Genomic DNA, 25,503 nt, shown 5'->3' on the forward strand with positions numbered 1-25,503 from the left:
GCAGATGGCGCTACGATGGGCGGATGGTATTTGTAGCAGCAGTTGAGCCCCCTCAGTAGTGCGACCGCTCAACCCGACAGATAGGGCGGACCGGCGCGGTTGAGCAGAGCAGGGAGTGGAGGGTGCGTCAATTGAATAATTGAGCGAGAGCCTTGGGATCGAGAGGCGTTGGAAATTGGGTCAAAGCAGCACCCGCTCCTTGCATGAGTATCACGAACATCATCTAGGCCCGAAGTGGGCAGTGGGTCTGCTGGGGTTGACAGCAAGACGTTGTTGGTGCGCACGTCCGCCGCTCCATTCGTTGCGAGCCCCTCAAGCGACGGCTGGCTGCCCTGGGCATGGCCCAGCACTGCGGCAAGGCTGGTCAAAGGCCTCAACAGACTGCATCGCGCTACCGGGGTGGGGTTGGAGGCTTGCCACGCCTAATCTGGAGCTGCTTTTGCAGCCTTTTGATCTCTGTGCGCACAGGACGAGCGGATGGCTTCAAGCGGTTTTGCATTGGGCCGGTACTCTACCTCTCTGATGGCGAAGCATGCGCTCCGGCCTACGAGCGACTATTGCCAGCACTTTTGCCAGCTGCAGCGCAGAGTACCTGCGTTTTGTTTTGGCCGACTGCCCCAGTGTGCGTTGCGCTTCCCCCCTCCCTTCCTCCCAAGCAACACAGCCGGGCCTGGTGCTGCTCCTCCTGCTGAGAGGCGTCTGACGGGCTAGCCAAGCAGTTGTCCAGCAAAAGTCAAAATCCATCCCATCGAAAGTTAAACAAATCGACTCGAGGCAATCGCCCAGGCCCATCGCTACCATGCACGCAGAAACCACACAGGCACGCTGCGAGTCCTGATGGGCAAGTCGGCCATTTTCCCCACTATTTAATCGGTCGAGGACGCATTGCTCCCGGCGAGCGTTGCAGATGCATGTCAAAGGCCGCTATTTCCCCAGCCGCGTTCAGCGCCTTGACGTGGTGACAGCGACCCAGCACGATGGTGCTCTGTTTTCGAACACCACAATTTGTGTCGCTGGGAGGCTTTGCATCACTCATGGCGAGAGCGCTGGATCAGCCGGCCCAGCCGCTTCCCCGGATTTTCGGGCTTTTTTTGCTTGTTGGTTCCCGCCGAAGCACGGCAAACTCCTTCGCCCAGACCCGAGAGAACCGATGAGATGGGTACTTACACGACGCCATCGGCTGCCATTGGCGCTGGCGGTGGTGTTGCCTGCGCGCCGCCTTCAGCCATGTCATCCCGTCTGCTGATGACTAGAGGCCGTCGCTGTGGCTGTCAAGGGGCCTCCAGTCCTTCTCCGCGGATTCGCTCTAATCACGACGCAGTCACAGCAAATGTCACGAACATGGGACCCACTGAACAGGCGGGGTTGATATGTGACTGTTGATAGTGGTTGGAGGGCGGGCGTTGGGGACAGGGAAGGGATAGCGAGGGAGCGAGGAGGAGCGAGGAAGAGCGAGAGAGAGCGAGGGAAGCGGGAGAGAAAAGTGACTTGTCACTTTTTGCGAGCAACACCGTGAGAGGGCCAAGAAGTCGCGGGGCTAGGCCAGATGGGGTATTTCACGATAGCAAAATTTCGAAGATGAGTGCGCTATTCCTGCGATCGTGCCTGACCAAGCGCTTGTGGCTGCTCAGACACATGATGGAATTGGCCGGCTGCAGCAGAACCCTGGCGGTCTGCCCTCGCTTCTAGGGTCAAGGAGATTTGTCCGACAGGGCAGTGCCCCAAGCGTTCCAGACAACCTCCCAATGTCGCAGGTTGAAAAAAGACGTTTCTAGCTCCCGACCTGCTTTCCCTCCTGCTCATACCTTGATTTGATTGCCTTATGCCTACCCAGTCCGCTAGTGGAACTCGAGGCGCCCACGGAACGAAAGCCACGATTACGAGCCCTACTGGAGAGCAGGATGCTCGCCTCCTTTCGGACACCCATCGTGCACCCACGCAGAACGTGCTCGTCCTGCTGCTTGCCTTCCGCATCGTGAACGCACTAACCCTCAGCACCTTCTTCCAGCCAGATGAATACTTTCAATCCCTGGAGCCGGCCTGGCAGCTCGCTTTTGGCCCTTCCAGCGGTGCCTGGATGACATGGGTATGGGTAGACAATGTTTTCTTTTTTGCCTCGCTCACGTCTCACACGTTGTCAGACTCTCCTGGGGTGCAAGCTCACAATGTCTGCAGGAATGGAGAACCCAATTGCGGTCCTCTCTGCATCCAGCGCTGTTTGCAGGAGTCTACCACATCGCGGCAACGCTGGCTAGCATCTGTGACGTCTCTCCGGCTCTACGTGCGGAGCTGCTCATTGCTGCACCTAAATTCACGCAAGCAATCTTTGCAGCTCTCCTGGATTGTTACACGTGGAGACTTGCGGAGAGCATCTATGGACGAGGCACTCGCACGGCATGGGCAGCTGTAGGTAGCCGAAAGAGAATTCGCCAAAAACGCGCCCATCCTTTAGCTGATCTTACTCTTTGTTTGTAGCTTGCATTATCTCTCTGCAGTCCATGGCAATGGCTTTGCTCAACGCGCACTTTGTCCAACTGTCTTGAAACGACAATCACCTTGATCGCCGTTTACCATTGGCCTTGGCAACTGCCTGGCTCTGCCATTCTCAGCAGCAGGACGTCGTGGACAGATAAGGATGCCCGGAAGAACGACGACCGGACTGTCGACCAAACTGCCAAGTATGAAATGAATCTTCGTCTGAATCCCACGATGCCAAGAAGCTGATTCTCCGCACTTTTGTTTCTAGGCTGAGATTGTCACTGCTCTTAGCAGCAGCCGCGTGTATCCTGCGACCCACAAATGTCCTCATCTGGCTATGCCTTGCTCTCCCAACCTTGCGACAGGCGACCACTCAGACGCGGTACGCCTTGGTCCGAGAAATCCTTCTCTGTGGGTAAGTTAAGTGGGCCCTGCACAGGATCGATATCTGCAAAAAGACGTTTGTTTTGTCGATGATGCCGTTTAATTGGCTTGGCTGACGGTCTGCTTCGTTTCAGATCCGCCATACTCGCTCTATCTAGCCTCTCAGATAGGCTTTACTACCAAGTCTGGACCCTCCCGCCCGTCCGGTTCCTCTATTTCAACATAGCCCAATCTCTTGCTGTATTCTACGGAAAGAACCGTGGAGATTACTACCTCACCGAAGGACTGCCGCTGCTACTTACCACTGCCCTGCCTTTCGCCATCGTAGGGCTCTGGCAAGCTGTTCAAAGGAGGCCAGCACATGCTCCTGGATCGAGAGGCCAGGATGAGCCGTCTCAGCTAGTATTAGGCCGCCTCGCTTGGACTAGCATTTTTGTTGCCTTCATCCTGAGCCTCATCTCCCACAAGGAAGTCCGCTTCCTCTATCCTGTGCTGCCCTTTTTGCACATTCTCGCTGCTCGCCCCCTTGCCTCCTTCTTCAAGCCTCTCACTGCATCTCGCAAGGCCATCCTCGCTTTCCTGCTCCTTCTCAACCTCACCGTTGCGGGCTATGTCTCTCAGGTCCACCAGCGCGGGGTTATCGACGTGTTGTCTTACCTGCGGCATCAGCACGAAACGCAGAGATATGCGGCTACTAGCGTCGGGTTCTTAATGCCATGCCACAGCACGCCTTGGCGTAGCCATCTCGTTCATCCAGAAATCAGCGCGTGGGCTCTCACTTGTGAACCGCCGATCAATGTGCCCTTACAGGATCGTGACAAGTACCTCGACGAAGCGGATCAATTTTATCTGGACCCAGGTCCAGTCCAGTGGCTAGCAGACCATATGGAAGACAAGAGGGCAATCCGCAGGGCCAGTGACGACGGAAGACAGGAAGAGCAAGGCTCTAGTGGAAAGAAAACGGAAAACAGGCAATGGCCGCAGTATTTAGTCTTCTTTGAGCAGTTGGAGGAGACGCTGAACGAAGTGCTGGATGGAACTAAGTACAAGGAGTGCTGGAGAGGGTTTAATAGCCACTTCCACGACGACCGGAGACGGAATGGAGACGTGATTGTCTGGTGCTTAGAGGAAGGCATTTCGTCCCAAAAGTATTGATAGATTCGGATTGCTGCCATTAGCATTACAGTTGCCATATAGATGGTATATAGATATTAGACACATTAGACACATTAGACGCATCGTCCTCACAGCAGAACCTTAGAAGCAACACTCAAAAGCCACGCAGCATCCTGCCACCCTCCTTCGCTATCGCTTGCAGCAGATTGTGTCTCTGTAGATTCTTTCGTATCACCTTTGTCGCCCTTTTCTCCCGAACCAGCCGCAGAAGCCCTGATAATCATCTCTCGTTCCAACTTTCTCCTCCTTGCATCCACCTCATTCCTCAACTTCAACTGCTCCTCGGTCAAACTTTCTTCTCGTTCAGTATCCTCCTCGTCCTCAGTCTCCTCCCCATCCTCCTCAACCCTAAATAGCGTCCACCCAATAAGCCTATCCATCCACCCACCGAGCCCAAACCCCCTCTCCCTCGCCAACCGCGCCACCTCCTCCTCATCCCCCACCAACTCATCATCCGGCTCGACAAAATCCGGCTCCGCAACCATCTGCTCGCCAAAATAGCCATCCTCCAACCCCGCCGATGGCGTCCTCCGCCCCGCCGCCGTCATCAACTCAATCTTACTACCGACCATCGAGCCCCTCCTACTATTCCGCGCACTGACAGCGCGACTCCCGACTCTACTCCCAGCCCTGCTGCCCCACCGCGACAGGCGCGGGGTAAGCGGGCTATACTCGTCGTCGGCAAAATGCTCACCGCTCAGCAGCGCAAAGGGGTGCTCGAGGCCCGGGTCGCCGAAGCCCTCGCCCGGCAGCGCCAGGCTCGTCGAGCTGGCCCGCCGCACCAGCCAGCTCTGGCCCTTGCTCTCGCGCGTCTCGCTCGCGATCGCCAGCCCGGCCCGGTGCAGCCACTCGTCGTCGGGCTCATCGGTGGCGCGGCGCGGGAGCCGCGGCCGCAGCGGGGCCGGCGCGACGCCCTTGCGTGCGTGCAGGTGCGCGTGCGCGTACGGGTGCTGGTGCTGGTGCGGTAGTGCGTGTGGGCCGGGTGGCTGCACTGCGGGCGCGGCTAGCAGCGCGCTGGAGCTCTTCGCCTTGGGGATCGCGCCGAGGTCGCGAGATGGCGCGTCTGCGGACAGGAAGTAGCCGTCGTAGGCGTAGGTGCGGCCGGTGCTGCGGCCGTGGCGGCTCGGGCTGTGGCTTTGGGACAGGCTGAGGATGCCTGGGGTGGCTGGCGCGGATTTGCCCTGGATGTAGGATGTATAGACCGCGCGGGTAGAGTCGCCGGAAGGTGAGGTGGGCGAGGAGGCGTCGAGTGGGTATTTGGAACTCAGTGGGGCGAGTGAGAGGTGGTGTAGGTTTGGGAAGGAGCGGCGAGAGGAGCGAGAGGAAAGGGCGGAAGAGCGTGGTGAGTCCATAGCTTGCCTCTGTAGAGTAATTGGATATTTAATTGATGAATGGGAGTGCTAGGAGCGGGAGTGAGGCGGGTGGTGGTGGTGGTAGTGAGGGTTGAAGATTTGAGGTGGAAGTTCTTCCAAGGGAGATCATCACGCTAGTGTTGATAAGGCGGGGAGCGAAGCCACGATAGCGCACATGATTGAGGGCGTTGAAAGCCTTCGACGTCAGGGCTAGAACGGATAGATGCTCTGCGTAGCTTGCCGTCACCCACTGGATGCGCCAAGTTTTGGTAGTGTTAGCGGTAGTAGTAGTGGTGGCAGCAGTAGTAGCGGCAGCAGCGGTGGTAGACGGTAGAATGATGATACAAATATGGCGTTGCAGCGATTCCAGCCAGGGCCGCCTATTTGGTCGTGGCTTCGAACACGCGACAGGATCTCAGCATCACCATTTATGATGGTATTAGTATTATTCAGCATGTGTGCAGTGTGTGCCTATCCCGACGTCCATCAAGTATGTGATCCGTGCGTAAATCCAGAATTAGAAGTACGCGTATAGCCTACAAGGAGGGGGTACCACCACAAACGGGTCAGACGCCCTACTACTAGTGTAAGCAAACTAACTTAGCTGCTATACTATGGTACACACTTTGGGGCTCGCTTATTCTGACACATACTAGCAGGGGGGCGTTTGTGGTCCCCCTTGTATCCCGTGCGCTGTCAATAAAGGCTCTTGCACTAACGAACCAATTAAAAGGCCTAGATTAAATAGAGTTTAGCAATATGAAGCTGAGGATTTAGAGTCACAATCGCCATCTTAAATCGTGATAATAAAGTTCAAAATGATATATTTTGGTGTCTACTTCTGGAAGTACGTTTGCGACCTGTTGTGGTATACAATTAGGGTAGGAAGCTATATAGATTCTATGGTGGATACATTTGTTGAATATTTTGGTGTTCGCGCACGGGCCACAATCGTGCGAGAGTCAAAGGCACGCTACTTCCCAGAGTTACGGGCCTAAGCAACGAGATTTTAGGCGGTCCTGCCCATAAGACTCTGAGCACAGCAACTTTATGAGTGACCTTATGGGGAAAACCACTAATCCCAAAAAGGAAGGGGAAATCTATTTCACGCGGCCCTCTGTAGGTGCCTCTCCATGTCGTGGGCTTGGCTGACAATTCCATCAGCCTCCCCCCCTTCCCCCTTCCTGGCCACATGGAGAATAACGGTGACGTAGTTTCCCACTCGCCCAAGTTATTTTTGTGATGCAGGGACGGCGCCCGCCAATCTCTCACGGATCAACTTCCGGCCCGCGCGGCCTTCCCTAACAATGAATTCAAACTTGTCCCCCGACGCTCCAAAAAGCTCCCCTCTCTCGCTTCTCATTGACCAACTCCCAGCTAAACCTTCACCCCGTCAAGCTCCAGCTCTCACCAGTTTGTTCTTTTCTCCCCAAAATCTTCCGACATCCCCCTCTGACCTCTGCACAGCCTCGCTTCGTTCCCCCCAAAAAATATTTTTTAATGCCACTTATATCTACTTGCCATGAATCTCTATTGGAATAACAGCACCATCTCCTTCACAAGATGCCTGTGCTAGTGAGACGGTAACCCGCGAAGTAAGCTTAGACCAGGATTCCCCCCCCAAAAGCCTCCTATTCCCACCGCTTGGGAATAAACGAGGCGCCCTGCATTTACTTACACGTCGTCAGGCTCCCTGCTCCGCCGCCGGACCGCTCTGAAATTTAGACCACCACCCTATATCTCTCATAACTCCCTTTACCTCTCGGCCGACTATCTCCCTTTTTCAAGGCCCCATTCCAAAAGTATCGAGTCGACACAAATCAAGAAAGACTAAACCCATATATCACCGAGCCATGTCTATACCATCAGTCCCCGAGGATGCCGATGGCGAGGCTGCAATAAACATTCTTGCTGAATGTGTGAACAATATGATGCGGGCAGTTGGTCTAGATCATGCAAAGACCCTGTCTCACCATGCAGCAACGAGGGATCATGAGGATGTTCCCTCTAGAACGATCAAGGAGGGCGTGCCCGAAGGTAATGATCACTATCACGGCTCCACTCCTCTTACTTGGCATCCCTCTGAAACTATAGCCTTATAGCCACGCATGTCTCAGGCCTCAATATGGGTTTACCAATCCCACGCTTGGAGTCACGTGCTCCTGACCGCCTCTGCTCCCTCATTCCCCCAATCAACTTCGGCGCTGTTATCCCAGGCAGTATCTACCGCAGCAGCTTTCCCTTGGCAGAAAATTTTGGGTTCTTGAGGAGTCTAGAGCTGAAGACCATTCTGTATGGCCCAAGTCACTTCATTTCCTAGACCCCCTAAAGCCCATCCACACGCATCTATTCATTTGCATGAGCTTTGGGGATCGGAAACATCTTAATTTGCTATATTGGTGCTGCTGTTTAGATGGTGCTAATCGCATCTCCAGAACCCTGGTTCCGGAGAAATACCCCCAGCCAAACGTCGAGTTCATGGCCCAAAACGGAATCCGGCATTTCCAAGTGCATATCCCGGCAAATAAGGGTACCGTTTGCGTACCGCAGTATCAAATGACGGAGGCGCTGGGGATTTTACTGGATCGGTCAAACCATCCGCTCTTGATCCATTGTAATAAGGGCAAAGTAGGTCTTGCACTTCCCTCCTTTCCCCAAATACCAACTCACACTGTCCCTCCAAATATATGCCATTAACACTGCAATAGCACCGCACCGGCTGCGTCGTCGGGTGCTTCCGCAAATGTCAAGCCGAGTCTTTAGAATCAATATTCTTGGAGTATCACACCTACGCAGACCCGAAGGCCCGCATCCTTGACGAGTGCATGATTGAGCTCTTTGACGAGCGCACTGTGCTATGGCAGGCGAGCCTGCACAAATGGCGACTCCAGAGTTCAGAGCCTCTCACGCCTCCACCACCGCTACTAACATTGAATGTTCCGAGGCCAAGAGCTTGACCGAGGACCGAGCTGAGCCTATTTGTCATCATTGCGCGTGGTGTACGGGTCTGAGTGCATTTACGAGGTCGTGTTATTGAAGTTCACAGCCATGTCTAGTATTAATAGGCATAAAGAGGGAAATGAAGACGAACGAGATGATCACATGCATGGGAGCCGGCGTTCGCGAGCGAAGGATAGCATTTTAGTCAGCATATATCGCATGTGCCTAGTGCTATCAGATATCCCGTAGAGCTAGTTATAGACAGCGAACGAAAAGAAAAAGGGGGAGCGTAGTGTGATTTTCAGCATTCAGAGTGGCGTTTTAAGGTAAAACAGAAAAACAAGCTTTGAGAAATACTTTTGCATGAGTAGATGAGATAGCAAGCATGTTAGTGTCATGGTTGGGCTTCTGAGTTTCTGCATCGGCTGCTTCTGGTATTGGAGAGCCTAGGCTGGGTGGATTGTGTTGCTCTTCAAAAGTACTACAACTGGTAATTTATCAATACAAACATTAGAACTCTAATCTCTCATGGAGATTTAAGCATTAAATTCCCAGGCCTCGTGACGCGTTCTGTAGATGTTAAACACTCGCACAGTAATATACCTTACGCTAATCCCTTGTCCCTTATAACTTAGGAACAAACGACTTAGTCTAGCTATCAAGCTCTAGTTCGTATTATATATAATAAAAAGTATATAAAAATTAATAATACCTTATCCGTAAGCGTAAATAACTAATATTAATAGGTACTTAATATTACTTCAAGTTAACTGTAAGGGTTTTATCTAAGTAAAGAAATATATATTCTTAAATATTTTTTAATACTATATAAATAGAACCTCTATGGCTTTCTAAATCAATAAAATTACCTCTCTTGGTTATCTGGTCCTTCTAATTTAACTAATCTACTTCGCTCGTATAGATTATTCTACTAATCTACAACGTGTCCCGCTCCACGTTGCCATATAGCTAAAAAGACAGACAGTGCGAAATATCCAGGGGTAGCAACAATTGAGTCGCTGATGTAATGTGTCGCGCGAGCTGTTATCGGAAACTTGCAACTGTCTAATTCGTCTCCCGAGCAGTATTGCGGGAACAGGGGAAAGTTTCCCAGGGAATGGTTACCAGTGCCCGAGTCATGCGTGGTCGAGAATCCAGTCACATTGCTCCCGTCTGCGGAGAATCCCCTTGTGTTTTGGCCATCGACATCAGCAGCTGCTTCGCCATTCCATAAGGCAGAGTTGCGCCTGCGAAAACATTGCCGCCATTGTTTGTTCCTATCAATGGATTAACGTAGCGAAGTACATCGAAATCAGCAGCCCATGACGCTGAAATCAGGAGAGCAGATAGAAAGATTGCAGTGTTTGGAGAGAGTGGGTTGTGCATGTTGAGGGTGAAGCGAGGACAACCCCCAACGTGGGCGGACAAGCAAACGAAAGTAGAGATGGTGTAAAACATCATGAAGGGTTCACTTCATTTTAAGATTGATGGACTGCAATCGCTCCTGCCTAATTTGCACATTGCGGGGTCGAGTTTAAATCCTAGCAAGCGGTGGGAGGTATTTGAGCCTGGTCAATGTTACTTCCGGGTTTTTATCGAAGCAAGATTGCAAACAAGAGATCCGAGAATCGAGGATGCTCCCCATCTCGAGAATGATAGTTGTTCCGCAAAAGCCCTGCCGAAGGCTTCGGTGTGACCTTCCGTGATTAAGTATCACTGCCCTCGTGCGGAAACAGCGTGTTGCGCTGATCCCTTCCATTCCCGCTCCTAAAATCTCACCTCACCTCACACCTGCACTTCTCACTCAAATGTCTTCGCTCGTGATTAATCGTCTCTCTCAACTGTGCCCACCTGCATGGACGTTCCTCGCCAAGAAAGATTCTTAGAACAAGCACCTCTAAAACCCAGACTGGTGATTATGCATCATTATTTAGGTAGAGTCGCGTTAATTCATCTTGTTTCCTACCCGTGAGATTTAATCAAGTGTCTGAGTTGAGCAATACAGTTTCGAATCACTCCATTCGAAACACTATGACAGTGGTGTCATAAATGTAAGCCTCGATGGCCAAGCTCTGGTAGACTTTCGTAATTATCCTTCCATGTTTCGTGCGTGGCGGACCTCCATGCCATCATAATTCTCACGCACGCTAGCATACTCCTTGTTCTCTCTCGCCTTTTCTATGAACGCCTTGTGCGAATCTACAGTATCCCAGCCCGTAAACATCAACGCTTCCTGCTTGCCAGGTTCTGAATCACATCGCCAACCGTCCACGACTTTATACGGTTCAGTGGCTCCCACGATGGTTGATTTGTGATTTTTGACGATTCGGTTATACTCTTCTACGTGTTTGCCATCCTTGATAAACAGTCTTGAAATTGCCATAACAGGTGCGTCTAGTGGCAGGGAGGACATGCTGTCGAGCTCCATATGTAGCATCCATTGGAACTCAAGCTGATCATCCTGCGTGCCCAGAATTTTCTTCTTCTCCGGAGAAGCAAGGAAATTTTGGTGAGTCTGCAGAGTGGACCACATGCCAAGAATGTATATGAGAGATGGATCTTCTATGCAGTGGTAGAACTGAGAGTTTGTTTTGATGATTGAGCGAACCGTGGAAAGATTCTTAACCAGAGATTCGTCGGTTACTGAGACACCTTCCTTCAGGCGAAGCTGGCAGACCTCAAGAATAGGCATTTTGTAGAAGCTGCTGCTACCGTCAAGAATAACGAGAGTGAGAGTGAGAGTGAGAGGAGAGTTGGCGGGGAAGTTTGCGAATATAAGGCTGACAAGGCTGAAACTCACTAGTTTCTGACCTCGTTAAATGCAAAATAAGCTTACTGCGTGCGCCCATATCTTGGCTCCACGCCCCCTTTTTAGCGAAGTGACTTCACTGATTATCGATATCATCATACTTTCGTAAGAGGACCTTCAGTACATTTCACAGAACGCTACCACATCTCAAGGCAGAGCCTAGTCTAATCCATGGGGCGCGTTGTTTTTGCAGATCGAAGCCCCTTCGTTTCGGACAGCCATCCCAAGTAAGAGAAGTTCTTTTTTGGCAGAATCCTTCCTGAGACTCTCGACGGATGGCTAATCGACTTATCAAGGTAAACATCGAAATTTTTCAATTTAGCTTAGTTGCCTAGTGAGCCTTGCACAATTCCCTCGTTTGCATACATGGGCATGGAAAACCCACGCTAGATTGGCCCCCTAATTTTCGGGTTCGGACCATGGAAGGACGAGAAAGGAGGCGCCAAGGGCTCAGACCAGGTTTCAACTTTGCAGTAGCATCTGGAGCAAACCTTGAAGCGGAATAGACGTGGTAGGGAAGTTCTAAAATATCCATACCATTCTCCTTCTCCCGTGGCTGTGCAGACAGCCGTCGAAGTATATATGCGGTCACCCTTTGAAAAGGCCCCTCTTTAAGTATCAAATAGTCGATCTTTCTACATCCCATCTTGGTCATTCCTTTAATCCCCATAGCATTTGTCGGTCCTTCCGTTCGTTACTTAGTTCACTGCGAACTCTTCATTCCTTTCTTTCTAAAATACTTCGCTATGGGCTTACTATCTACTGCCCAAATCAAAACACTCCTGCGATTTCTCACTCTACGCGAACGCTATCAATCTCGACGATAACCAGAAACTTCCCTTAAACACTGATGTCACGGACGTAATGTAAGAACATCGAGCGGAAATGGTGCATTGAAATGTTGTGTCAAAAGTTTCTGAGCTGCTTAGCGATTGACATACCTTCGGTTTTTGTCGGCGCTCCGAGACGATTTCTCACCTGATTCCCGTCTATTCTTGCAGACAGTGAACTATTGAGCAAAGCAACTCTCCTCATACACAATTCTAGCCCCTTTGAACTCCTAAGCACGCTAACAATACCTCAGGTTATAAACATTTTCGTTTTCGCCGAATTTCTGGCTCTGGGTGCGGGTGTGCTCCCGCTAGTTCACATGGCCCATCTGGTTTTTTTGGCGCATCCAGAATCCAGAGGTCAATCAGTACGGGAGTGGGTTTAACATGTTTTCTATAATCTATTGGGGGTACTTATCAGGATTTAGCAATGAACACTACCAGCGAGCTGCTCATAGTATCGATACCACTCTACACTCACTGAGCGACACTCAGCTCGTTGCTAGCATAGGCCTTCTATTCGCTACGCTCTATCAGAGCTGCGATATCTCGGCATACCACTACAACCTCGTGTGCTGCATGCTTCTCATGTCTATGGCCACACATATATTCGCTTTCGTCAAAATTCCTCACCTTTTCAAAAGAACTTCTAGTCGGCACTCGTCTGACTATTTGGTATCCTCCTTACTTTTGTTTTCACTTGGTTTCTGTGCAAAAACCGCGACGTTCAGGGATTTCCAATGGACGTAGCATCTCTCAACTATCTTCCCAGTCTCCTGCTTCATCAATGGCAGCAATAGTATCCTAGATCCAAGCTTCTTTTCCACGCGCAATATTTCCGCAGCTCTCCTACCCACACTCTAACATACAGTGTCTACGAGTCAATTTTGGTCACTGTTGATCCCACTAACATGTACATTTGTCATCGGGTTAATCTTCCTAGCTGTGGGTTCTGTGGGTGAGGCCTTGGAGGGAAAGATTGGGTGGATCATTCGCTTCCTTGTAACGCTTGTCAATCTCTGCGTCGTGGCCAGTGCCACGTACATGTACAATGGCTTGCGTAACCACATGGAGATTAATGCCTGGTACCTTAAAGCAAAGGACAGTAACTGTAGCTTTGCACAAATCGTGTCGTTGGCACTCCTCGGGTCTTCAATTATTCCACTTTTCAAATCATTCATTGGTAAGTTCACTTTCAAATACGAGCTTAGGTTACGAAGTATCAAACTCCCGCAGAATCTCGGGGTATATCACCAAAATCGAAGACTCCTGCTGGCATAGCAGAGTCAAGCTGGGAAATTCCATGGGTAATTCCGTTGCAGTTGCCTTTATTATCCTTAGAGCATGCGGGAGCACAAAAGAGCTAATAAATTTTTGCGGCCGATCTCATATGCCTTCTAAGCTCTAAGCTTCATTTAGCTAACTACAGTCGCAGCAGAAACAATTAACGGCCCCAGAAGTCAGGCCGTGGGCGCATTAGCAGCTGTCCAGAAGGCCGGAAAACAGTTCGAAGGGTTTGGTGATGACACGAATCCGATGCTGCCCAATTACAACAACCCATATTGTCAACCCCAACTGGGCGCCAAAAGAACTGGTCCTAATGGCAGCGCCAATTAGGACAATATATAGCCTCGAATTCCGGCTGACAAATATTCTTATGATGGATAATATCAATGGCCCACAAGGCGTCTTTCAAGAATGAGAGGGTTCTGGGTTTGATCGGCATGATGCCGGGTTCGGCTTTGCTTGCATAATGTCTGAAACTGCGATGATCGTTGCTCTTCTCAGTTAAATGTCTGGAATTCAGCTTGTGGCCATAGCTCTGTGGTATTCATACCTGGGCGAAGACTCGGGAGGACCTTACAAGTTCAGTAATTAAGAGCCGTGGCATCCTTCGTTCTTTGCCCAGGGGTGAGTCGAAGCCGCTTCGGCAATGTCAGCGCTGGGACACTTGGACACGCGGATGAGGAGCGTGAGGGTGCGCATTAGTAATGTAATAGTTTTCTTCTTCCAGGCAGCGTTATGAACGGTTTGCGTGGTTGCTAGCTGCTTTTGAGGTGAAACTGCCTTGCCTGATATCTATATTTAGAATTACGTCGGTGAATCTCTTGTCGTATAGATTAAAATGAAGATAGATCGATTAATTCGTCAATCGGCGAAGCCGACCAGGAAATACGGGATGATCTGGTGCTGCTTTAGTGGTGTAGGGCTGTGAGTCAGCCGTGCCAACCTCAATATGCAGGTTGAGGCCCATGGCGTTACCACGGCATGGCGGTCTAAGCCACGAGCTTCGTATCTCTAAACCAACTTCGTCTCCAGCGCTAAAAGAGCATAAAACACGACTTCAAGTAGTAAATTACCCATATCCATACACTTCGGTTTTCTGATTTACTCTCTGTTTAAGCTGTTCCAATATATCCGTCATGTCTCTGCCTGTATGCTCCAATCTCAATACTTCAGAAACGTCGAGCGATTCAGACAGAGCGAGTGCAGCATCAGTTGATGGATCTACAACGCCTGCAGCACCACGCAAGCCAATCCCACGAAAGGGCCACACAAAGTCGAGAAGAGGTTGCTTCAATTGCAAGAGACGCAGAATCAAATGCAACGAGAACTATCCAGATTGCAATCATTGTGTAAAAGCTGGCTTGCGCTGCGAGTACCCGACCAACATAATACAGAATTCTCAGGGATCCCCGAGTCCCCAAGATGCGGTGCAGTTGAGGTCGACCCCGGGAACTTTCACAATGTCTGACATGCGGTTATTCCATCACTTTCTCATCACAGGCTACCCTCATCTCCCTGTCGGGGCTGACAAAATCTGGATCACCATAATTCCAAGCATTGCCCACAATGTACGTTAATGCTATTTCTTCTCTAAATTGAGGCCGAGGCTGATACATCTAGTACGAATACCTAATCCACTCGATACTTGCTCTGGCCGCATCCCATCTCGACGCTATTTCTAGCGCGAATGTCGGAGCTGAAGCCCTTTCCCACCGCGTTATCGCGGTGAGGTCCTTAAATGAAGCCCTCTCACATCCTGCTCAATCTAGGAGCGAATGCGATGCCAGGATGGCCGCTGCACTGGCACTCGCTTTCCAGTCAAGCCATTTACAAGACGGTCTGGCAGAGTTTCTGACCATGATTCGAGGATGTAACATTATTGCAGGAAAGGACCAGCTGATGAATCCCGACTCTGTATTCCACGCATTTCATGAAGCCAACCATCTTGCGACAATGCAAAACAGACTCTCAAACGCATCCCAATTTCCTATCGATACGAATGATCTCGATGACGCAACCGCTTCGATCAAAGCTGTAGAGACCTTACCATTGACTGACTGGGAGGAAGCGTTCCATAATATTATTGTAAGAACGCTAGAATTTGCATATAACTACCCCGTTCAGGGTGAGTACTCTCTATATTCTGGAAATGCTGGGGTACTTACAATTTGAATAAGCATATACAACGCTTGTTACGCTCTACAACCTGCCGTCAAGATGGACCCACGACCAGTTTCTGTCCTTCATCAATCCTCACAATAGCATTTCTCAAATTCTGCTGGCGCATTTCATTGCAGTGCAGGCCATACTCTCGCCGATCCTGTCGTTTGAAAGAATGGGTTTCCAAGGAGTTAACGCCCCTACGGCGCTTTTGAGCTGGATTGAGAACATATACAGAACGGTGCCCGACTGTTTTCGACCCTATCTTGAATGGTGTAGGACTACATCAAGATATCCATTCCACCGCATCAATGCAACCCGCCAAATAGAATATGATCCGTGAGCACATTGCCATACACTACAGTCGTTACTGCCACTGAACCCTCCAGGATCCGCAAACCTCAGTGTTTTCCTCCTGCTCTAATATTGCCTGTCTTCCCGCTTCACTCTACGCTTGACCCAAGTCTACCCCTGCGTCTGAACTCAACGACTTTCCGAGACCGCCCATTCTTCCTAAATACTTCGCTGGATGGTAAAGGCAGAATATCGAGATTGCAGGCAGCATCGGCAGAGATTCGAAGACGTAGAAGATCCATTCGTGCGTGAAAGGATAGCCGTGGATCCCGCAAGCAAATTCTATAACACGGTATACGGAACGCACCTGTTGCGGGGTTACGATCATTAGAAAACGCATTCAGACTTCCGATCAGTATTCAGATGTGACATACTAGAATCAGTGCCGACGAGATATAAATGGCATGCAAGACCTTTCGCCATCCCTTTGGTGCGTCCAGCTTCGTGTATTGTTTAGCGCTCTTCCCAAACGCCCAAATGATTACCAGAAAGAACACAAACGTTAGGACCTGCGTACATAACCCGGCAATCAAGACATCAGTTCCGATTTTAGCGTTGTTGCCTTGCCAGTTTCCGGAGGATGCAATCCCAGAGCCAGACGCTTGGATCAAGAATGAAGCGATATCACAGCCAACGAAAGTCCTCGTGATGCGTTCAGCTCTGATGCCGAGTATACGATGTTGATTTTGGTCAAGGACTGCTTGAATGAGACGTCCGATAAGGAGGTAGTTCCCTGCTGCTACAAAGATAGGGGCGAGGATGATTAGGGTGCTTGAGATCGCGTAGGGTGGCTGTGTTCCAGTTATAACGCATTAGCATCGTGTTACTAAAATACTTGAATGAGAGTCTATTAAGCAAAGACTACGTACGATTTCATCAACCTGACGAGTTGATACTGCTCGCGCGATGTAGCCTCCTACTTCGAGGGCCGAGCCAAAGACGACGCATAGGAAGAAGTAGCTTCGATATCTGATGACTGTTTGCAAAAAAAGTACGCATGTTGGGATGAGATATAAAATAGCGACTGCGATGGCTAGTGCGATTGAGGGGTTGTAGGACCAAATACTATTGGATTTGTCATTAGCCATTATGGGAAGACTTAAGGTAGGTATGGTTGAGCCGTTCTTAGATAGCCATTCTCTAGACAAAGTACTCACTTATATACTGGACTCCGTTCAATCCTTGCATGGTCTGATACTGCTATTTACAGTCAAAACTCCTAAGATTACGCATTCTCGATTTTCAAAATGAGCTTCTTGTTCTAAATATTTATCTCTTTGCGATGCCCAAACGATAAATGCGAAGAGTGCGAAGTTGGTATAGAATCTCTACACTGAAGAGTGCTAAGAGCTATATCGACTTTGCTCTGATTGGTCGACTTGTTCACTTTTCGCATTCGTCGTATTTCGTGTTCTTGGCCGCCAAGCCTCCACGTATTGCCGGACCCTTGGCTAGGCTCAGGCGCCTCGCAAGAAAGCCTTGTTGGCAGACAGCGCCGCTTGAAGGCGCGCGTAAATTCCTTCCCGATCAACACGAGTTGCTACGAGCGCTTAGCGTATTTCTATGGCAACTGGACCTATGTGAAAACAGGATTTCTCACGGACCATTCAGACATTAACTTCTATTCCACGCGTACACAGACTCCCGCAATCTCATGCACCAGCAAATGCAAACACTCAAAGGATTGACTGTACTCCTTCTACAATATATATTCCGACCAGTACCTTCCGGCTCTCCCAAGTCGTCAAGGTTCCCTTCCGAAATCCATTATTTACTACTTAGTGTATTAGTCCCACCTGTTTGGCAATCATGACAAAGTTGACCTTCGACCCGTCATCTTGGATCGATGCCTGCATTTAGTCTGTTTTTTGGCTGGAATTCTTCGTGTAGAAAGCCTGCTGGACTATCTCGCCGTGTTGATTCTGAAATTTAAGCTCAATCCATCTCCGTGGAAGATGCCTTGATTTTATCATACTTCCGCCCTCGAACATGTCCACAAGAGTGTTTATTTTAAAGACCTTTTTTTCGGCGTTTGATCGAAGCCATCCGGCAAATGGCGCTCCACTGTCAGAAGTGCCTTCAACAAACACTGCTAGACGACTAGCTGGATCGTCTTTCGTAGCATTTAGGCAGTAAACATTTGGATGATTACCTTTACGCCTGAATTCATCCTCTGTTATACTCTCAAAACGAACTTGGACAGGGGCGTTGTGCTCAAGATGAACCCACTTTCGACTGATAGTGAAACTGAAACTGGCTAGAAAAAACTCCTGATGGGCGGAGCCAGATTTATTTAGACGAATCTTGACAAGTTTTTCGACTCCTTCTAACCCTTTTACAAGCTTCTTCTGGTTTGTCTGAACTCGTGTAATAACTCTTTGTCGCATGACTTTTGCATAATAGTCCCGAAGGACCATGTTTGGTGAAAATTTTAGCTCGTAAAACCGTCTTCTTAGACTGGTATAGTATTGCGCCACCATTGGGTCGGACGTGTGATACATGCTGGGATCTTGAGTATCGACCATGACACAATAAGGAGCCTGGTGAAGAGGTATGGCGATGTTAAGATGGGTTCCGGCGTAAGGTGCAACCATATTTGCCGGCAGATACTTTGCAAGAGCATTTTTTGTGAGAGTTTGCAACATTAGACAACACCACATTTCAAGTAGATTGAGTAGAAGTGGATCTACTCTATCTATTGCAGACAAGAAAACGAATTCTTCTTCAACTTCGTACATCTTGTTCTCATCACCTCGGTCCCAGACGAAGTAATGCAAGCTCGGATTCCTGGCCCTATACTCAGGGTCCCGGTGGTGGTCCAGTCGTGTTGGCATTTCTATGCTTTGTCCAACATAGAGAAAGTAGATACTAGAATCAGACTTGAGCCAGATGATATGCAAGTATATTCCAACCTTTGGGGTGTTGCCTCCAATTAGAAGGAGGCTTGAATTTGTTAGTTAATAGTATCTATTTATAGCAGAATTTAACTTACTTGTCTCGCGAGTAGTTACCAGATGATAACACTCTAAGTGCTTCTGGACGAAGTAAACTTAGAAAATCGAGGCCAGAATCTCTACTCCGATGTAGAAAGCTACCATAAGCATCAGAATGGAACTCTTCTATGCTCTCTAGCATATAATAGAGGACCTCTTCAGGGGTGGGGTGGATGAACGCATGGGTCTCTGAAGGTATGCTAATATAGGCCTGCCACCTCGAACTTCGGGAGGTGTTTGGCGTAGTTGTGGTTGTGGCCAGTCGATTGGCGGGTGCACGAAACTCTTGGTACGGTATCCAAACATCCTCCTCATCAATTTCCTCTTTGTCAATAAGCTCTTCGTCAATGGTTTCTTCGTCAATGTCCTTTTTGGTAACGCCTATTTCATCGGCTCTCCGAAAACGATCAAACTCATCTTCTTCACCAACAACTATGCCGTATGTTGAACGAAGGTTTTTTCCAATAGTGAGTGTTGGACTATCGGCTGATTCCCCAATATTGTAGAAGCCAGGTCTTGGTGCTACTATCACGTATTTTTTCTGCGATGACGATTCGTCTTCATCAGACTCCGGTTCAGGAGACCAGCGTAGGCCGGGAGCAAGTTTTGGCAGTTCTGGAGAGAGTTCTGAACAATAAGACGCTTAGTCCATCTGCATGCATCAATGACTAGTACAAGTGCTTACCGATCTGGCCTGAAGGATTCTCCGTCATTTTTTCTTTGTCACGGCAGTGAAAGAACAAGAGGCACAAGCTGCAAGTTCACGCATAGATTGATCTGAGACTGGGCTTAGAGAAGAAAACTACCTAATGCTTGGCATTAGGCTTATAAGTACTTTGTGAAGTGTTGCGTTGTGACCGCGCTTGCCCGCGTTTGCCCGCGTTACTGCCACATTCATGCTTTGTGAAATATGGTTGCTAGTCGAGCCATTATAGTCTCAGATCAATCTATGCGTGAACTTGCACCTTGCACCTCTTATTCTTTCACCGCCGTGACAGAAGACTAAGCTTCCTACTACTTCATTATCCTTTGCGGCATAATTCAAAACCTTCTCACTTTCACCATAACAACAACCCTTCCAACGCGCTTCGCGACACGGTAACGCGTCCTTTGATTAGGGCCTCATTGCCACAGTCGACAACAGCCACCGGAACCCTTCAGAACGAACCCCAGAATCCAGACCGGAACACGCCTACGTGGCACGAACCCAGAACCATGAACACGCAAGTGAGCTCAACCGACCAAGAGGGCCATGAACAAGAACAGAATCAGAAAGTCGGACAGCGCGCGTTCGACCTCATTCGGGATCTCCAGAAGCCGGAAAACATGAAAGAGCTGAAAGGCATGCTGAAGAACCGTGCCTAGGAAGACACCCTAGGGCTACCGCAAGAAATGAACAAGACCTACCAAAACGTGCGTGATGAACTATTGGTCCAGGACGGAACAGTTAAGAACCTCGAGCAGACCATCCTGGACTCGCGTGAGCAGTTCCGTACGTTGAAAACGAAGTACCAAACCCTTAAGAAGCATCTCACGGACCTACAGAAGGTTATCTCATGAATCAGACACTCCGCAAAAGATTTGTTCCGTGACACGGGATAACGCATAGACCCTCTTGCAAACTCCTATAATTCCGTTCTTAGATTACAACGCACGGGGTGGCAGGTCAGCACTCCTTCCCAGCCACTTCCAAGGCGGGTTGGATGCTCAGAATACTCTTTCGTATAGATCAGCACCAATGTCACGTTGTAGGGTTTTAATACTCTAATTGGTAATATTTCGGGGAGATATGCAAGCATAGGAGGATTGTTTGAGATACTGGCACGAAAAAATTGCTCAAGAACTATTACGGTTACCATATTAAAATGTTGATGTCTTAGCCCGTTGGTAAGGCTGAGGTACGGCAGATCTTGCCCCTTTTCGAAATTAAGCCTCTCTCCGCCATGTAACGTTGTACCTAAATGTTTCTTCAACACAGCCACTGAGGCCACCAGCGAAGCGCGCAACTCCGCAATCAAGCATTCTAAAGCCAGTGGTAGGCTCTTAGATGTTAGCTGGCGGCTTAGCGGCTCCTTCTGTAAGATTCAGGAACCAAATAACGCCCTCCACGACCCTTGGACCAGATCAAAAGACGTCACTGTTCCCACTCCGCATTCCGCAGCACTGGTTAGGCGGCGCTTTGCAGCACTTTCCATAACCTGTTATTTGCTCACGCCTTTAGATGGAGCCTAGTCCGAGTGATATTCTTAGCATGTGTTAACTCTTTTATAATCGGGCTAATGGGTCCATGAGCACGTCCTCTACGGCTATATAAACAATCTTAATTCCACATCGAGGAACTATTCCAGATCACTCCACTACTCTAATAAATGTTCTTCAGGTCATCATTAACACTCTATAGCTTGTTCTAATCCTACCGTCCCTACCAACCTCTAGCACGCCTCATTACGGGTTAAGGGATAGAGACCATTCAATAATTAGCGAGCCACTATAGTTTATGTCAGACGCTGAGCAGGCTGATGGAAATGATACATATGATGCTCTATGAGGAAGAATCTCAGGGCTCGAGGGCCCCGAGAAGATATCTACACGATGGCCCGCGCGCTGTCACGTGACCCATCACGTGCACATCGCTGAGGTCAAAGAGACTGCCCAAGTACCCCCCCTCCCAACAGTTTACATGCTCCTAACTGCAAAAAAAAGGACCAAAACAGAAGACACATACCACTGAAGCAAAAATAGGGCCTGACCGGGATTTGAACCCGGGATCTATTACAGACGCTAAGCATCTAGGGCGCATAACTCCCGAAGCAACAATCATACCACTCTATTATACTATTATTAACTGTAATTCTGGTGGGAACAAATGGGTAATACATACAGACCATCAGGCCGAATTAAGATGGTGCGGAAATTAAAAATTTGTTATACTTGTGATCTTCGTTCAAGACCAACAATCTTCAACGAGTTGGTGGCCTAGAACACGCCTCACCGCATTTTCCTTTGTGTTTCAACACTAGACTTCGGCTAGGACTAGTTACATTTGTACGGAATATCAATTACCCCTTTTGTTGAAGCGGTTTTGAAGCTAAGAGAAGGGATAACATGAAAGGTATATGTTCTCAATTTGATGCATACAGGTACATGTACGTTTAGTACTTCCAAAGTGCATTTGCTATAGCGATCTATGAAACACTAGAGGTCACCAAGGCTTCGGCAGGCGTGGCTTTCCTATCACATCGTCGCATATGTGGTGGGGAACCGGGATGGTTTCGGCGTCCGAACACGCCGTATCAAACTCCGCCCTCGACTCGGGTCCTGACTTTTATGCGGTCCCAACAACATCCTTCGGTACGGTGCCGAGATGCATATAATCAAGAGTCTGGATATCTTCCGCGGACGCTCCTGTGGCCTTCTGTCCGACGACGCAGCTGGCGTGACAGGATTGTCAAAAGAATGCCAAATTGCGGGGAAGGCCGTTCTGATGGGCAGGTGTTTTCGTAATGCCTCAGCTGATGGCGCACCCGTGGGTCGGGGTGCCTTCAGTGGCCCACAACCCCTAGATAGCGCCTTATCCTTCCCGTTGAGAGGGCCCAAGCTTCCCCCGTTAGCGTTATCGTTGAATGAGATGGCACGCACGCACACCAAGTCCCAGTACCAAGGCGGGCAATGTAAGCTGAGATGCCGCCCGTGGCTTCAGCGAGCGTCACAGGTTTGCGTTACGTGCCTGAGAGATGTGCACAAAGTATGCGACATTTTCATAAATTGGCATCAATTGATTGTGTTGGTCTTTCCCATTGTATCCGGCCACCCTCGACTTCCCGGCTTCCCTGACGTTCCTCACCTCCAATCCCGAGTCTCGTAATCCCTCCTAGCAATTTGGCATACATATATACGTTTATTGAGCCCATCACTTATTTGTCCCTCAGTCCAGATATTCCCCTGAAACTTACCATTCTTCGTCTTCTCCAAACAATGGCAGCTTCGCGAGCTTCATCTTTACGCGCTCTCAACCAGCTTGCTGCGGGCAGCAGGCAAGTTCGAAAGCTTCATATTACTGGCTCTGCTACCTACTCTTCTCTGCTCACCTCTGAACGCCCTGCCATCAACGTGCCTCGGGATCTTGCGGGGTTGAGAGTAGAATGCCACAAGCGTCACCTTCCGACTACTGGTACCAAAACAGAGGTATATCTTTCGCTTTTCTGCGTCGTCACATCATGNATCAAGTAGAATTTTACTTACACACCTCTTGTTCTACAGCTCATGGAACGCCTCTCCGCCCACGAACTTGTCAACACTCACAGCTTCAGCACAGCCATGAATTCCGAATCAAAACGCCCTAGCGCCTCAGCGCCTACTTCCCCGCTGCCTGTCCGCCATTTCAACACCAGCCGCACCCTCAAAACCGTCAACGATAGCTCCACAATCGACTTTGCCTTTCTACCCGACTCTGACCCGGGGACTGAGGCTGCACCGATGCTCCGCGTGCCGCTGCTTCCTTCAACCGTTCTGTCCTCCACCTCGACTTTGAACCCTTACGCTGTTGAGGCTGAGAACACGGTGATGCGGCCCGAAATCATTACTGTTTCAGCCGATAGCACTCACATTAGCGCCCCCTCCGCAATGTCCGAAGTCTCCGACAATACCGCCATCGATTTTCAGGGCATGGCCGAGAAGGTATCAGCTGCCGCTGCCAGGTTTAAGGCAGGGTCGATAGATGAGACAGCGGGTATGGCGAAACAAGTGTGGGGTGGATTTTTGGACGATCTTCTTGGCCCAAAACATGGAGCGAAAGCTTGATCAATGGCAAAAGGAAAGGTGTGGGTCGATTCGGGATCCGAAACGACACTGCGTGTTTAATGGTGCGCACTGCCGTCGGTGCTAGCTTCTGTTAAGTTTTGGTTTCTGTATTGGATTGGGTCGCTTGGATGATTAGTCCTCTTTCCAATAGCCACCGTGGCACTCTAGCTTGAAGTGCTCAAGCTCACGAGAAGATATGATTTCCTTTTTGGAACCTGGAGAAGGATCTCATGACGATATGCCTTTCGATTTACTATTCTGTTGTAATTTTGGTTGTTGCTCGAGCTTGACCGCAAAATGCAGGCCGCTCGTTACTATCTACTTACAAAATGTTAACGTCCTGTTTTCGAGGCGTTGGTTTCCATACGACTTTTCATACAAATGCCTACCTTCGATAAGTCTTTCTAAAAGCGAACGTTGCCTAGTTAGTTCACCGGCCTTAGCAACTGGATCTCACAGGGTTGCGGTGAGACTACACTTCTATGCATCGTAGATGTGTACCGACATCACTTTTTGCAAACTTCCCCAAATTTGCGATGATTTCTCTGCTCCCAGTCCCTTTCTTCCCGCCTTCTACGGTGCAGCTAGTAACCCTTAGAAAATTTGGAGGGTTCTCACGGGTCGCTAGGCAAAAAGAAGAATCCGTTTTAGACAGTTTGCCGAAGTCGGTATTCTGCCACTCTTCAAACCCATGAAAGATAGTCCTCTTCGGCGGCAGTGAAGTATGATCGATGCCCTTGTCGGAAATGCTTTCCCGCCACGTTATATTGTCCCATAGATCTCCTAGAACGCGGCTTCGTAACAGAATTTCGTCGGCAGTCCACGTGTTCCAGTCGATGTGACTATCTTCCTTTTGTATTTTGGGTGCATGCTTCAAGTCCGCCTCAGATATATTTTTGCCGTACCAACCGACGTCTTCAAGCGGAGGCGCAAATACTCGGTTTCTTAGCGTCTCCACGAGCATTTGACCACCCAATGGAGCAAGAAAGTCCAACAGCTGGCCTGGTGTGCACATGTCGCTGTTTGGAATGTTCAGTCCTGGGTAAGGCGTCTGGGCCAGAATCATGCCTTGGTCGAAATGTTTAGGATGGAGGGTTTGGAGAGTGATACCAGTCTTTTGGCGGCGTTGTAGGAGGGTATGGTAAATGGGAGCGGGGCCACGGAGGCTGAAGTTGTAAGCACGTAGCTATCGTAAGGTAGGAATGCATGTGTATACTCAGGTAGTAGGGATGGGTGGACATTCAATCCTCCATATTTCGCACCGTTCAGGATTCGTGGAGGGACGAATAGTCCGAAGGAGACGGCAACAATGAGGTTAATGGGTTCATTCTGATGGACAGGTGGCTATTGAAGTTAGTGCGAGGATAGCTCATGCAATTATTCAAAATTATACGCTACCTTCCAACCCGTAAAAGTGTCAATCTCGTGGGTACTGAGCTTCAACTCTTGTGCTACCTTTTTAATTGGGACTTTGATTGAATTAGCTTGCGCTTTGAGAGAAGCTCTTCTGCATGCATGCCTTCACGTATAAGCTTTAAACCTCTTCCAGTGCGCTTCCCTGGCCTATGCACAACATCAATTGATGCTATCGTCTTCGGATTCCTGAGGTGCTCGTTGCGGATAGCTCGCAATGAAGTAATGCTGAACTCGTCAGAGCCACAGAAGAGGATTCTGAGCGGATTGGATGTTTTGGTGGAGCTGTGTCGGCAGCTATAGAACAGGGTTCCTGGGGTCTTAAAGGAGCGGGCAGGAAGCTGGAGCATGCAAAGCAACTTCATGGCATGAGATGCTGCAAGGATGGGGATCAGCGATCTGGGCTTGGTGGCCGAAGCGCGTCGAACCGAGTGTCCTGTCTTCTGTCCTACCGTATGAGAAGGAAACGCAGGTACAGCGAGGCCCAAGCCTGGTTTCGCAGGTATTTCCAATTGCTCGATCCATCG

At 49.5% G+C, this 25,503-nt stretch overlaps 11 protein-coding genes across 11 annotated transcripts; 5 read left to right on the plus strand and 6 right to left on the minus strand.

The window, feature by feature from the left end:
• Positions 1-1,534: 1,534 nt before the first annotated feature.
• Positions 1,535-4,062, plus strand: K441DRAFT_124582 (glycosyltransferase family 22 protein). The gene is made up of 5 exons (XM_067640031.1): positions 1,535-2,092; positions 2,176-2,406; positions 2,476-2,678; positions 2,747-2,893; positions 2,997-4,062. The coding sequence occupies exons 1-5, from the start codon at positions 1,823-1,825 to the stop codon at positions 4,015-4,017; spliced, it is 1,872 nt and encodes a 623-aa protein (XP_067503363.1). The 5' UTR covers positions 1,535-1,822; the 3' UTR covers positions 4,018-4,062.
• On the minus strand, positions 3,922-5,731 carry K441DRAFT_660623 (uncharacterized protein). Its single transcript, XM_067648732.1, has one exon. The coding sequence runs from the start codon at positions 5,388-5,390 to the stop codon at positions 4,107-4,109; it is 1,284 nt and encodes a 427-aa protein (XP_067503364.1). The 5' UTR covers positions 5,391-5,731; the 3' UTR covers positions 3,922-4,106.
• A 1,019-nt stretch (positions 5,732-6,750) lies between these two features.
• K441DRAFT_660624 (uncharacterized protein) lies at positions 6,751-8,847 on the plus strand. The gene is made up of 5 exons (XM_067648733.1): positions 6,751-6,985; positions 7,079-7,427; positions 7,493-7,682; positions 7,826-8,018; positions 8,099-8,847. Exons 2-5 carry the CDS (start codon positions 7,244-7,246, stop codon positions 8,345-8,347), a joined length of 816 nt encoding a protein of 271 aa, XP_067503365.1. The 5' UTR covers positions 6,751-6,985; positions 7,079-7,243; the 3' UTR covers positions 8,348-8,847.
• Positions 8,848-9,173: 326 nt separating this feature from the next.
• K441DRAFT_660627 (uncharacterized protein) lies at positions 9,174-9,984 on the minus strand. The gene has a single exon (XM_067648734.1). It carries the CDS (start codon positions 9,789-9,791, stop codon positions 9,489-9,491), a length of 303 nt encoding a protein of 100 aa, XP_067503366.1. The 5' UTR covers positions 9,792-9,984; the 3' UTR covers positions 9,174-9,488.
• A 257-nt stretch (positions 9,985-10,241) lies between these two features.
• K441DRAFT_660628 (uncharacterized protein) lies at positions 10,242-11,081 on the minus strand. The gene has a single exon (XM_067648735.1). The coding sequence runs from the start codon at positions 11,020-11,022 to the stop codon at positions 10,420-10,422; it is 603 nt and encodes a 200-aa protein (XP_067503367.1). The 5' UTR covers positions 11,023-11,081; the 3' UTR covers positions 10,242-10,419.
• Positions 11,082-11,974: 893 nt separating this feature from the next.
• Positions 11,975-12,866, plus strand: K441DRAFT_124672 (uncharacterized protein). Its single transcript, XM_067640032.1, has 2 exons — positions 11,975-12,005; positions 12,224-12,866. Exon 2 carries the CDS (start codon positions 12,357-12,359, stop codon positions 12,717-12,719), a length of 363 nt encoding a protein of 120 aa, XP_067503368.1. The 5' UTR covers positions 11,975-12,005; positions 12,224-12,356; the 3' UTR covers positions 12,720-12,866.
• Positions 12,867-14,392: 1,526 nt separating this feature from the next.
• K441DRAFT_563423 (uncharacterized protein) lies at positions 14,393-15,759 on the plus strand (the record flags this gene model as incomplete). The annotated part of the gene is made up of 3 exons (XM_067643610.1): positions 14,393-14,824; positions 14,877-15,381; positions 15,434-15,759. 3 exons carry the CDS (start codon positions 14,393-14,395, stop codon positions 15,757-15,759), a joined length of 1,263 nt encoding a protein of 420 aa, XP_067503369.1.
• Positions 15,592-16,883, minus strand: K441DRAFT_611834 (RTA1 like protein). Its single transcript, XM_067645593.1, has 3 exons — positions 16,640-16,883; positions 16,145-16,561; positions 15,592-16,077 (listed from the first exon to the last, which is right to left on the minus strand). Exons 1-3 carry the CDS (start codon positions 16,856-16,858, stop codon positions 15,865-15,867), a joined length of 849 nt encoding a protein of 282 aa, XP_067503370.1. The 5' UTR covers positions 16,859-16,883; the 3' UTR covers positions 15,592-15,864.
• Positions 16,884-17,378: 495 nt separating this feature from the next.
• K441DRAFT_611837 (uncharacterized protein) lies at positions 17,379-18,866 on the minus strand. The gene is made up of 2 exons (XM_067645594.1): positions 18,763-18,866; positions 17,379-18,713 (listed from the first exon to the last, which is right to left on the minus strand). The coding sequence occupies exon 2, from the start codon at positions 18,602-18,604 to the stop codon at positions 17,627-17,629; it is 978 nt and encodes a 325-aa protein (XP_067503371.1). The 5' UTR covers positions 18,605-18,713; positions 18,763-18,866; the 3' UTR covers positions 17,379-17,626.
• Positions 18,867-22,738: 3,872 nt separating this feature from the next.
• K441DRAFT_562948 (uncharacterized protein) lies at positions 22,739-23,563 on the plus strand (the record flags this gene model as incomplete). The annotated part of the gene is made up of 2 exons (XM_067643586.1): positions 22,739-22,948; positions 23,024-23,563. 2 exons carry the CDS (start codon positions 22,739-22,741, stop codon positions 23,561-23,563), a joined length of 750 nt encoding a protein of 249 aa, XP_067503372.1.
• Positions 23,564-23,799: 236 nt separating this feature from the next.
• K441DRAFT_124763 (Formyltransferase) lies at positions 23,800-25,503 on the minus strand. Its single transcript, XM_067640033.1, has 4 exons — positions 25,083-25,503; positions 24,962-25,032; positions 24,780-24,907; positions 23,800-24,729 (listed from the first exon to the last, which is right to left on the minus strand). The coding sequence occupies exons 1-4, from the start codon at positions 25,339-25,341 to the stop codon at positions 24,036-24,038; spliced, it is 1,152 nt and encodes a 383-aa protein (XP_067503373.1). The 5' UTR covers positions 25,342-25,503; the 3' UTR covers positions 23,800-24,035.

Source organism: Cenococcum geophilum, assembly GCF_001692895.1.
Source record: "Cenococcum geophilum 1.58 unplaced genomic scaffold K441scaffold_24, whole genome shotgun sequence".
NCBI classification, from domain to species: domain Eukaryota; kingdom Fungi; phylum Ascomycota; class Dothideomycetes; order Gloniales; family Gloniaceae; genus Cenococcum; species Cenococcum geophilum.